The following is a 12,754-nucleotide window of genomic DNA, read 5'->3' as shown; positions in this document are numbered from 1 at the left end:
ATGTATTTTTCATGTATGAATTCAAACTAATACTGGCTTGATAGCCGAGACAATTGAGTCATCAACCTACCAATCCGGCAGACCCAGAACTGAATCCAGATGGGAAACTAGTAATATTTCTTATGTGGTCTGTCCAGGACATGTCAATCTCCATCCTTCATCGTGGGCCAGGCAGCAATGGGTTGGGAAGAGAGAAAAAATGGAGGAGAAAAAGTAATATTGCCTAGTACTTGTTATTATATAAGATAAATAATTACTGTATTAAAATCATTTATCCTTACAAGTTTCTCAATAATAAGTGTAAATTAATCTCCTTATTTTAAATGTTCCAGATTGAAACATTGCAAAAATTGAGCATGTTCTCTATTTTTTTTAATGTATGCTGACATTACAGTAAGCAATAGCATGAATTATTACTGAAATATTTGGAGATTATTACTTTATAGTGTAAATACAATACTGTAGAAAATTCATCCAACAAGAACATAAATGGGTGTGTTACATAAAGAATGATATAAAAATATATCTTTAAAAAGATCAATTTTATCAAGCAAGAGAATAAAAAGTCTTCCCATTGAAAATACTTACAGTATGTTATCAGGGGTGTTTGTGGGACCCCAAAAAATCCCCTGAAACTTTTACGGACTTACTACCGACATTTTGGAGTTTCGAGAAGGGGGAGAAATGAAAAATTACAATTATGAAGTATTGAATGACCTAATTATAAAAGTTCAATGAATTACTTTTTTTGCAAAATTAATAACCATAAATTTTCAAACATATAAACTACTACATTTTATGTAAATATTTTAAATTACCTGAATTAATTCTTTAAAAAAAAATTATCTAATTTCTGCTGCTTTTTTTTATTTTCTGATGTTTGTGGGCTTGTCTTTCTTTTGTGGCGAACTTCATAATTGCAGGAAGGTTGACTTTTATTTTCCTCATTTACAGTTGAAGAAATTTCCTCGAGAACTGCACATGCAGAGGTAGAAGCAGTTTGCTTTTCTGCTAATGTAGAAGGTTTTTCAGAGACTTTTATAGGTGACTCATCTGAAATACAGTGGTACCTTGACATACGAGTTTAATTCGTTCCGTAACCTTGCTCGTATCTCAAAGCAATTTTCCCCATTGAAATTAATTGAAATGCCATTAATCCGTTCCAGCTCCCAAAACACCACCTCAGTTGTTTTTGTGAAGTGTTTTTGAATAAGAAAAAATGAATTTACAAGAAGAAACATTTATTTATAAATAACAAATACATATTCTATAAAAACATAATAAAAGAAAAAGTGAAGTGCTTACGGAAGCGCTTAATTTTCGTCACTGGTCTTCGCTTTTTTCGTCACGCTTTGCTCATTTTCACCTGCAGATCGTTTAAAAAAAACTGTCCAAGGAGGTTTGTTTTTTTTCTCTTTCAGGATATTGCGGAAATGAGTTAGGCAAGTTTCGTTGAACAACTCCGATGCACGACCAGTTGCAACTTTTTCGGGGTGATTTTTATCCACGAACTCTACAACTTTCTCCCACATTGCCAAGATCTCCTTTATATCTCTTGTTGAGATAACCTCCTCCATCTCTGGCTCCTCTTCAAAACTAATTTTTCGTTGAACCACCGTTTGCTGCTGCGAATGTAGATCGTGTAACTCCTTGGTTGTCAGCTCCTGAGACTGTTCCTCGACGAGTTCGTTCACATCTCTCTCATCCACCTCCAGACCCATGGATTTTCCCAGAGAAACAAGCTCCTCTACCACTGACACTTCGGGTTCCAATCCCTCGAAGGCTTTTTCAACTACAGCCTCAGGCCACAGCTTCTTCCATGCAGAGGTTAAGGTCCTCGTTGTAACACCCAGCCAGGCCTGATCAATAATTTTTAGGCATATCACGATGTCAAAGTGGTCCTTCCAGAACTCTCGAAGGGTAAGGTTTGTGTTCTCCGTCACCTCAAAGCAGTGCCGAAAAATGTGCTTGGTGTACAACTTTTTAAAATTAGAAATCACCTGCTGATCCATGGGCTGCAGGATAGGAGTGGTGTTGGGTGGTAGGTAGAGAACCTTTATAAACTTGAACTCTTCGAGTAAATCATCTTCGAGATTTGGTGGGTGAGCAGGGGCATTGTCGAGGACAAGAAGGGCTTGCATGGGTAGGTTGTTTTCCTGTAGATATTTTTTAACAGAAGGGCCAAACACCAGGTTTATCCACTCCACAAAGAATTTCCTGGTGACCCACGCCTTCGGATTTGCCCTCCACATAACTTGCAGTTTTTCTTTTAAAATCTTATGTGACTTAAAGGCTCTGGGATTTTCCGAATGGTATACTAGCAGAGGCTTGATTTTGCAGTCGCCACTCGCATTGGCGCAAAGTGCTAGAGTTAATCTATCCTTCATGGGTTTGTGACCTGGCATCATCTTCTCCTCTGCCGTTATGTAAGTCCTATTCGGCATCCTTTTCCAGAAAAGCCCTGTCTCGTCACAGTTGAAGACTTGCTGGGGGATGTATCCTTTGGCTTCTATCAGTTCGGAAAACGTTTTGATGTAAGCCTCAGCTGCCTTCACATCCGAACTTGCTGCCTCACCATGCCTGACGACGGAGTGAATGCCGGTCCTTTTCTTAAAGTTGTCAAACCAGCCCCGACTGGCTTTAAACGAGTCTTCCGATTCCTCGTTTGTGGAAGTGTGTGGGATCTGCTTCAGCAAATCACCGTAAATCGCTCGTGCCTTCTCACATATGATGCTTTGTGTTAAGGTTCCTCCTTGAAGCTGCTTCTCTGTCACCCACACCATCAGTAGTTTTTCCATCTTTTCATGGAGAGAGGTCCGGAGCTTAGAAATTATTGTAACGCCCTTAGCTGGCGTTATACTCTTTATCAACTCCTTCTGTTTAAGCACAGTACATATCATTGATGTGCTACTCCCGTACATCCTCGCCAAGTCAATTACTCGCACACCTTGCTCATGTTTTTCTATGATTTCACGCTTTAACTCAATAGACATCATCTTCTTCTTCGGACCCATAGTTATAAAAATAAATGTGATAATGTTTTGTAAATGTACAAAAAGCAAAAAACGCGAACCCAACTTATCAAAAATGCTTCGAAAACGAGGGAAACAAGCACACAGACTGAGGTCTAGTCTGAAGTGGGAAAAACCGTTAGACGCTGCACAGGCTGTCATCTGTGGTGCGTTCATAATTGCAGGAAGGTTGACTTTTATTTTCCTCATTTACAGTTGAAGAAATTTCCTCGAGACTGCACATGCAGAGGTAGAAGCAGTTCGCTTTTCTGCTAATGTAGAAGGTTTTTCAGAGACTTTTATAGGTGACTCATCTGAAATACATGTTTTTAAGTCCTCTTGATATGTTTTCCAACTTCTGTTCATATTCAGTAAGAGATCTTTGTGAATTGGATCAGTCATTGGATTTTTTGAGCCATATTTTTCACATGAGGTTTCTTTAGAAGCCATTAAATCATATTTAATAGTCTGCACTGCATCTAGGGAATCAATCTTAAGAGAGGTTCTATAGTCAGTGACAAGTGTATCCATTAAGTTGAATGCACTTTCCACTAATGGGCCATGGAAGCAGCTAAGGCAGGCTTTGACCAATTTAGCCAATGTAGGATACTTATAATCATTTGTGAAATCATCTTTTAAATTAAAAACTTTAGACCAATATTTATCAATTGTACACTTGACTTGATTTCCACTTTCATCAGATGTGTAGAGCATTTCTTTGGTGATATCAATATCACTCTGGTATAACCTTATTTCAGCTTCTACTTTTGACTTTTCATTATCACTAAAAATATGGGACATAAAAGATGATAATTTTTCAAAAGCTAATATTGTACTGGTTTTACCTCTTAGCTCTGGATCTAATGCTGTAAAACTAATTAGATATGAATTTTTAAGGGGTAATTTCTGTTTCATATGCTGTGCTGTATTAGTATAAGCTTTCATCAGAGAAATTTGGAATTCTTTTGCTATTGGATGATTTTTTGATAATTTCTTCAGGAGAGTGGAAGCTTCTGCACCAGTAAATATTACTTTGCTAGGTAGATGGAATTCTGGATTTGTGACATCAACCTTTAATAAATCATTATAAGATGTGCACTCTATATTTTCTGGCTTCATAAAAAAAGAGAAAAATTTTGCCATCAATTTATAAATACTGGAATGTATTAAATGAAGCATTGGTTTTTTTGTTTCAAATAATTTAATATATGTGTTGAACTCTGGTAATACTGCTGAATATAATGCCATATGCAATAAAGTTTTGTTTTGCATAACAAATAACCCATTTAGTATTCTTTTTTTCCGAGCTAAAGCATCCTTTGTGAGTTGTTGGGAATGCAAGCAAGAATACACCCCTTCAACAATTTTTTTCTGAGCTGCAGAAATATTTCTTTTATTGTATACAGTTTCAACATAAGAAAAATAATCCCCTTTATCAGTTTTATCCAAGTAGTGAAAATAAAATGCAATAAGAGCATCCCACAGATCTTTGATTCTTTCTAAAACACATAAAATGTACACCCACCTATGGTCTGGTCTCTTCAAGGGCTTAAGTTTTTTAATGGCAAGGGATTCACAGATTTTGAAAAAATTTTCTCTTTTACTGCAGCTTTTCATATCAAAATAGATGTCATCAAACAAATCTTCTAAGTATCTATCAAAACATGAAGCAAATTTTTTTGCACAGTTATTAGCTGTGTGACATGTGTCACCATCAATATCTAATAAGTGGGGTGCTTTGTTTGATCGTAGTCTGGTTTCAACACCCTTTTTTTTCCACGCATGGTGTTACATGAGTCCATTAATACACTAATTAAGTTTGCCCATGGAATATTATTATCTTCAATAGTATTAACAACTGCTTTAAAAACAGCTTCTGAATTGCAAGATTCCATCTTTAGAGATGCAAAATGATGAACTACAACTTCATTTTGATTGTTGTCATAAAACTGCACCAATATTGCCAGTATACTTTCTTGAGCATTGCTAGTACTTTCATCCAAATTTAGAGAAAATGGAGTCTCCTTTAAAGTTTTAATGATATTTTCCTTAATAGTTTTTGCGAGCCCATATTTCATCTTATAACATGCAGTAGTCCTGGACATTTCCAACGAGTTTAGTGCCGTCTGATCGCGGCTCAACTGTTTGCAGAGTTCAATTAAATTGGGAGCTACATTGAAAGAAAGAGAATTCTCGGCGATAAACGAAGTTATTAATACCTCTTGGCGTGCTTTTCTTGTCACTATATCCAATGGCCGAGCATCAGTCTCCAGTAAGTCATCAGTATTTTTTGAATTAGCATAATTACTTAAAGTCATTGAATGTCTAATGCACTTTGAATATTTTATGTGCGTCACAGTTTTAGAATGATTTGTGAAAGCCTTGAATCCTTCCCCACCATACTTCAGCAGTGAGTTACAAAAAACACAATATGCTTGTCCAGCAACATTTATTTTCTTGCACCATGTGCCGATGGTATCCCCATTACCATCTCTCCGTTCAATCCAATTCCACCTAAATGCATTCCGGACACCTTCTTCTAATTGTATAATATCACTATTTATATCGAGAAATTTCATAGTGAAATTCTCTTGCGTACATAAATAAAAAAATATTTCAATAAACGAAACGAAAAATTTACACGTGCATCAATAAATGAAACGAAAATTTTACACAGCGGAGAAAAAAAAGTTGCGAAGCGATCAATGACAAATAGCTAATACGGCGAAAAATCCCCCTTCTCTACTTATTGGCGCCACGCCAGGAGAGATAAGACCTTTGAACCCAGAGTCACGTGATCGCACATCTGGTCGAACGAAGTCTCTCCCTTTTTTTTCTGCCGCGCCTACTTGCCGAAAAGAATCCAGAAGAGAATGTCCGAGAACCGGGGGAATGAGTCATAAAGGAGGATGCACGACCACACAAGCGGCAATCCGTTTACATTTCGGCGCATGCATTCAGTATTCAAGATGGCGAACGATATCGACACTCCGCTATCCACGTGTTTACAAATTTTGTTTTGTACCGTTTGTTTTATTTAGCTAGAAGATTTCGTCGAAGATTCGAATGAATATTTTGGATTAGAGATATCGTATTGGCAAGAATCTTGCTGAGATATTTTGTTGGATCGATAAAGAACTGATGTACAAAATAGGCTTATTCTTCGATTAAGATCTCTCGATAAAGAATACTATTTCGAGTAAGATTCGGTTGTTTTGTTCTTTGAATTAAATAATATATGATTACTGTATCTGTGTAGAATTTGTGTTAAATTTATTATTCTTTCCTCTTTATTCTGATGTTAGTTATCTCGGTTAACCGCGTCGAACTTTCCGCCATTAAAACACCACGTGATAGTATTTTCTCACGTGACTGCCAGACGAAATGTTATTGGTTGATAGAAACGCGTCTTGGTGGCGGCCGCCGCAAAAGATAGAATTCGACCAACTTTCGCGGCATGAGAAAAGCGGCACGAAATAGACCTCCGCGGCGAGAAAAAGTGACGTCATTCTGCCGCTTTTCCTTGCCGCGCCGCATGTGTGCATCCGGCTTAACTCGCAATAAGGAAAGAACAAAAAAGAAGTTTTTTCCCCCTTTTCACGCATTATCACTGCCTTTGGAGAAAGAAAGGAAAAGTTTTCACCACACACACTGACCTTGCGTTTTCTGCTTTCAAAGCAAACAAAATTACCCAGATCAAAATAAATAATTCATTATTATTCCTACTTCCTTTTGAACGACGATCCCCGGAATTTCCAGGTATCGAAGTTCAAAATCCCCGGAATTCCGGGGTTTCCCCGGAGCACAAACACCCCTGATGTTATGTATTATGTATATAATTATTAAAACAAAAACAACACTTTTACATCAAAATTTAAGTTGTATTTTGATTATTATATTTACTATAACAATAATTATGTTTTATGGATAATTTCTTCTAAAAGAAATGAGCATCAAACCATTTAAAAAATAAAAATTAAGCATTTATATTTGAAACTTCTTTACATACTGTATATTCAAAACTAAAATTTTTATGAAGGTATTTAAATTAAATATGAAACAAAAGTATAAACTTTACACAGATGCTAATATGCAAAAAATAAATGTGAAGTAAAGTAAGTTTTTATTGGATGACTTTGCAATTATTTTTTAATATTAAAAATAAAAACATGTTAATTATATTTATTTTTATACAGAAACAGTGTACAACTTTTTGACAGTGGATAGAGCATTTCTCCAATTTTAAATAGTTAAAAAAACCATCTAATAACTTTAAAATACTCTTAAATTCCTTTAACAACAAATGTGAAACATTTTAATTGTATAAATCAGTCTGTACTAATCAATGACTGAAGCAAAATTTATTGATATTCAACAAAAATGGCCTAAACTACTTTTTCAAATATATATGATGTCAAAATGTATTAATAATGATTAGATGATCATATATTTTTTTCTTTTAGACTCTTAACCCAATTACAGTGTATTCTGCTGTTGATGAACAGATTACTTTAAAAATAATACTTTTAGACAAAAAAAAGTGTTCCGATAAACACTTTTAATGATTTGGTAAATTAGGCAATTGCTTCACAAACAATAATTTTTTTCAACGTATAGCAATCATACCAGATTCTAAAAGTTTCTGAATTTTTGCAGCTATTTCTGGATTTTTCAAATGTCTGGGAAAAAAAAATTATTATTATTATTTAAATTAATATACATGTTTTAATTACAACTTTAACATAAAAAAGAGATCTTACTCCTGAATTGCTTTTGGGTCACTCTGCATTTGCTCCAGGATTAATCTCATTGCTGGATCCCCTAAAATCTTTTGTACTTCAGGATCTGCCATAGCTTTCTTTCTAACTTCTTCTGGATTAGAATTCAAAACCTGCACACATTTTCTATAACCATCCATTGCTTCCTAAAATATACCAAAGTATAAATTAACATTGTATATATGTAAAGTAAAACTCAAAAAATTGAAGAATAAGCTATAGTTAATGCAAAAAACATTTATTCTAGTTTGAAGATTTTTTATTGTAGGACAGTCTTATCTAACTAATAATGCAAATATACATTAAGTAATTTTAAAGTAATACATAAAATTAAAAACATAACTAAACATAATTTAGTTACAGAACAGAGCTAAGTGCTTTTAAGCACTTCTAAATAAATTTTGAACACATCTTAAAATCTTAGAATCTTAGAATGGAGAACAGCAGATCTTTTTAATCCATTTTATTTTAAGAGTAGAGGTTAAATATAATAAATATATAAATCCTATTAAATATTTGATTACACATAGTATTTTTGTTTTATAAAAATAAATTACAAGAATTTTATTTTTATAATACAAAAATTTATATTATATCAACTGAAATTGTACCATTTTATTTATTATGAAAAAGCAATTTATACAGACGATAGTTCATGATAATGTAAATTTTACTAGCTTTTTTCTTATAAAAGATGTTAAATGTGTAATTTCTCTTTTTTGTGTTGAGTAATATTATTTAAACATATCCAGGACATTTGATCATATTTCTATTTATATAATAAAATGTTTCCATTTGATTACCTTACCCATACTTAATTATTTGGATCCAATTCTAGTGCTTTTTGAAAAGAACTAGAAGCTTTTGAATGTTCTTTCATTGCCATTAATGCTCTACAGGCAGCTAACCATAGCTGTTTAATTTTCATACCAACTATATTAATTTTACAATTTCTTATGTAATCAATAATGATTATTTGTGAGAAGTAAGCCTCCTAACGTAAATTTTAACTTTTCTCAATGTTTTTCCTAGTTCTCCACTTCACAGAGAATCCACTTACGTAAGAAATTTTTGACCATTGATGACCGTTAGTTGTTGTTATCTAGTTTGACTGTTCAGCAGAAAACAATTCTTTAAGTTTTTGTTCATGTGATTATATAGCTCATTTGGTTATAAGTCATTAAGCAGTTTTAAAAAGACTTTTTGTGCATTTTTGCAAAAATTTCAGACTTAAGCATCACAAAAAATTTAAGCACTGCCTAAGTATTTGTAATGACTGTGGGAACTCTATTACTAATTTTTATTATATATTGCGTACACAGATTTTATTTTTTATAAATAATAAAGATTATCATCTTTTATATTCTAATTGAAAATATGGAGAATATTTAATTCACTTAGTATTTTTAGACTTTGAAGCAGTGTATATAAATACAAGTATAAAATAGAATTAAAAAACATTCTGTAAAAAACTACTTTTATTTATCAAGTTTAAATAAAAAACTTATATATTTTAAGACAAAAAATTTTAAACATTATGAGTGCTAATCAATCAATAACAAATATTTAAATATTTATATCATTAACAACTATTTTTTTTAAAAAACTTATTAGTTCATTATGAAAAAGTTCTAGTCTAAAATACCTAAATGATTACATCACTATAAATTTACTATAAATTATATTTCTCATACTTGATTATTTGGATCCAATTCTAGTGCTTTCTGAAAAGCACTAGAAGCTCTTGAATGTTCTTTCATTGCCATTAATGCCATTCCCTTTCTAATATGGCCCTTAACTGAAATAATTTATTAAGAGTTATTTTAAACTTGATTAATTTTAATCATTAATGATATAACATCAGAATAAGAAAACTTTAGACTATTTTCAAATTAAAGCAGAAATTTTAAAACTAGAAATAGATTTCATATAAGATATGAAATCTGTATTTCTATTTTTAAAATTTCTGCAATATTAAAACAAAAAGAATAGTCTAATAATGGAAGTTCTTTTTGTTTTAAATAAATGATCTTAATTACATTAAATAAGTTTTTAATATTTAAATTTCAGTTTTTTTTAAAATAAATTTATTATTATATTATTTAATTAAAAGAATCTTCAATAAACCAAAGTATTTATTACATTGTATAAACATTGTAAAGTTTTTTAACTTTGATATTATTGTTCAATTTGGATTTGAGAACTTAAATATAAAATTACCTGTAAACTTTTAAATTTCTATAAATTATTACATTAATTAGCTTCTATTATTTTAATTATCCATCAATTTACTACTTGTTAACACATCAAGTTATTTATTTTATGAAATGATATATAATTTATATTTTAATGATACTACTGAAATTACCAAATTCTGGATCTAATTTAATACACTGCTCAGAATCTTCTAATGCTAAACGGAATTCTGCTAGCTTTTGATAACATGCTGCTCTGTTGCTGTACAGTTTAGCATCCTCAGGATTTCGTTTAATGGCTTCTGTGTAAAATTTCATTGCTGAAGGATAATCTCCTAAAAATAAATATTTCATTATTTAAAAATAAGGATATTATACATAAAACTTTATACATGAAACTTTTCCATACCTTGCTGAAATTTTTCATTTCCTTTTGCTTTTTCTTCTAATGCTTTTTCTGGATTAATGTAAGCTTTCCTTTCTTCTTCTTTAATTAATTTTTCTACCTAAATATATTTTAAAGTAAAAAAAAAAAAAAAAAGAATATTTGATTAATAATAATTATAATAATAAAGAATTTGTCCAAAATGTTTTATATCACAACTATTAAAATCTGTTATTTTAATATTTTATGTTAAAATTAAATCCACTGCTAATATATAATGTTCTGAATAAACAATACAAAGTAACATCAATATTTAATATAACCCAAATATCACATATTGTATGAAATACAAATAATGAAATTATTAGATATTTTCATAAATATACTAGTCTTTGTAAAGTTTTTATCAAGACTAGTGGCAAATTTTTTGAACTGATTTCAAACAGAACAAATGAGTATGCAATGTAGACAAATAGCTTGGAATTGAACACTTCTGAACATGAAATAAGAAAACTTTTTGTATCCCATATTATAATGGGAAACCTACAGTTTCCACAATACTGAATGTATTGAGAAAAGAGCATCAAAATATCCAGCATTGCTGACAACATTCCTTTCAACAGACTTTCCAAATTAAAAACCAACCTTCATCTTGCTGACAATATTACAGAAAATTACTCTGAAAATTACAGATTTGGAAAGTTAGGCCAATCATAGATCACTTTCTTTCTAGATGCAGATTATTTGATTTAGAAGAGGGTGTTTTTATTGATGAACAAATGATATCATATAAAGGAAAATTGAATGTTAAGCAGTATATCAAAAATAAACCAAAAAAATGGGGAATCAAGCTGTTTCTTTTTTGTGGAAAATCTGGTATTATATATGATGTTATAGATTATCAAGGAAGCACTACAAAAATTGATAAACAGTTACAAACAGATTTTGGATTTAGTGCTGCTGAGTATTAACTCTTGCTATGAATTTAGATTATATTTTGACAATTATTTCAATTCTGTGCCCCTGCAAATGAAACTAAATCAATCTGGAATTCTTTCTGCCAGGACCATAAGAAAAGATAGGTTAGGGTTATGTCCACTGTCTTCAGAAAAAATTATGAGGACAAATGGCAGAGGGCATGCCAAGGAGTTAGGGCAACTTCCCCAGACTGTGTCACAACAATTGGTTTGATAATAAAATAGTGTTACTTGCATCAAACTATGTAGGATTAGGTACTGTACTTGTGATTCTGTAGAAAGACGGGACAAAAAGAACAAAGTTTATGTTCAAATAAACAGACCACAAGTAATTCAAGACTATAATATGTGCATGGGTGGTATTGACAAGGTTGGTCAACTTATGGCACTCTACAGAATATTTATACAATCAAAGAAGTGTACTTTGCAGATGATTTTCCATTTTGTGGATTTAGCAATTTATAATAGCTGGATGCAGTATAAAGAAATAAGTGTCTTCAAATTCCAAACAAGAATGTCATGCATTTGATTCATTTTCGTTCTGAAATAGCTGAAGCACTGTTATTTGTTGCTGCTCCAGCAATTCCTAGAAAAAGAGGACGAACTTCTATAGAGCAACTAGAAGACAGAAAAATCAAAGCAAGAATACACTTGTGTAAAAACCATATGCTCTTGCTCATGTACAGATGTAAGATATGATCAGTACATGCACTTCTGAGATATTGAAAGTAAAAGCCAACAAAGATACAAATTGCAAGATTGTACACAGAAAACTAAAGTCAAGTGCCAAAAGTGTAAAGTGTTTCTGTGTTTGGTTAAAAGTAGAAATTGTTTTCTCAAATTGTTTCATATGAAATAATATAACTTGAACACATTTAGAAATATTTTATGCACTAAAATAAATTGTGAGATAATTACACTATTGTATCACAATGTACTTTTTTTAGTACATGAATTTTTTTCAGATAAAATAAAAATATTTTTTCTGTAATGAAAGCTATGAGTTCTATTATGTAAAACATTTTGAAATACACATAAAAATATTTTTTATTTGTAAGAACAAAAAGCCATGATTCAAAGGGTTAGCCACACTTTCCTTCTGTTATGCGTAACAACCAGGAAAATAAAAATTATGGAAAAATTATATAATTACCATTTTTTTACTGTAATCCTTTATAGTGTGATGTATACTTGTGGACATTGAAAAATCTCATTAATTTATAAATAGTGGCAAAAAATTTTAAATTACAGACAATTTTTTGAAAAAAAATTGTACAGAGTTATGCAAAGTCTGATTTAACAGAGATTTACTATATAGTAAATAACTGTCCAATGACTTATCAAAATTGAAATTTTATTCAAAGAAAGAGAATAAATTTAAAACACATATCAAATACTGCCTTCTCAT

General features: G+C 31.5%; 2 protein-coding genes across 2 annotated transcripts in view; both read right to left on the bottom strand.

Moving 5' to 3' along the window:
• Positions 1–823: 823 nt before the first annotated feature.
• On the bottom strand, positions 824–3,926 carry LOC136974005 (uncharacterized). Its single transcript, XM_067268772.1, has 2 exons — positions 3,289–3,926; positions 824–1,016 (listed from the first exon to the last, which is right to left on the bottom strand). The coding sequence occupies exons 1-2, from the start codon at positions 3,924–3,926 to the stop codon at positions 824–826; spliced, it is 831 nt and encodes a 276-aa protein (XP_067124873.1).
• A 3,251-nt stretch (positions 3,927–7,177) lies between these two features.
• LOC136974002 (stress-induced-phosphoprotein 1-like) overlaps positions 7,178–12,754 on the bottom strand; it is a 42,156-nt gene continuing 36,579 nt past the window's right edge. The window contains exons 9-13 of the mRNA XM_067268771.1: positions 10,394–10,490; positions 10,158–10,319; positions 9,484–9,587; positions 7,772–7,935; positions 7,178–7,690 (exon numbers count right to left, since the gene is read on the bottom strand). Coding sequence (XP_067124872.1) covers positions 7,618–7,690; positions 7,772–7,935; positions 9,484–9,587; positions 10,158–10,319; positions 10,394–10,490 — 600 coding nt within the window. The 3' untranslated portion in view covers positions 7,178–7,617. The remainder of the gene's footprint in view (positions 7,691–7,771; positions 7,936–9,483; positions 9,588–10,157; positions 10,320–10,393; positions 10,491–12,754) is intronic.

The sequence above is a fragment of the Centruroides vittatus genome, unplaced genomic scaffold, assembly GCF_030686945.1.
Source record: "Centruroides vittatus isolate TY-2023 unplaced genomic scaffold, ASM3068694v2 contig_3360, whole genome shotgun sequence".
Lineage (NCBI taxonomy): Eukaryota > Metazoa > Arthropoda > Arachnida > Scorpiones > Buthidae > Centruroides > Centruroides vittatus.
This window is presented reverse-complemented; position numbering and strand designations above follow the sequence as displayed.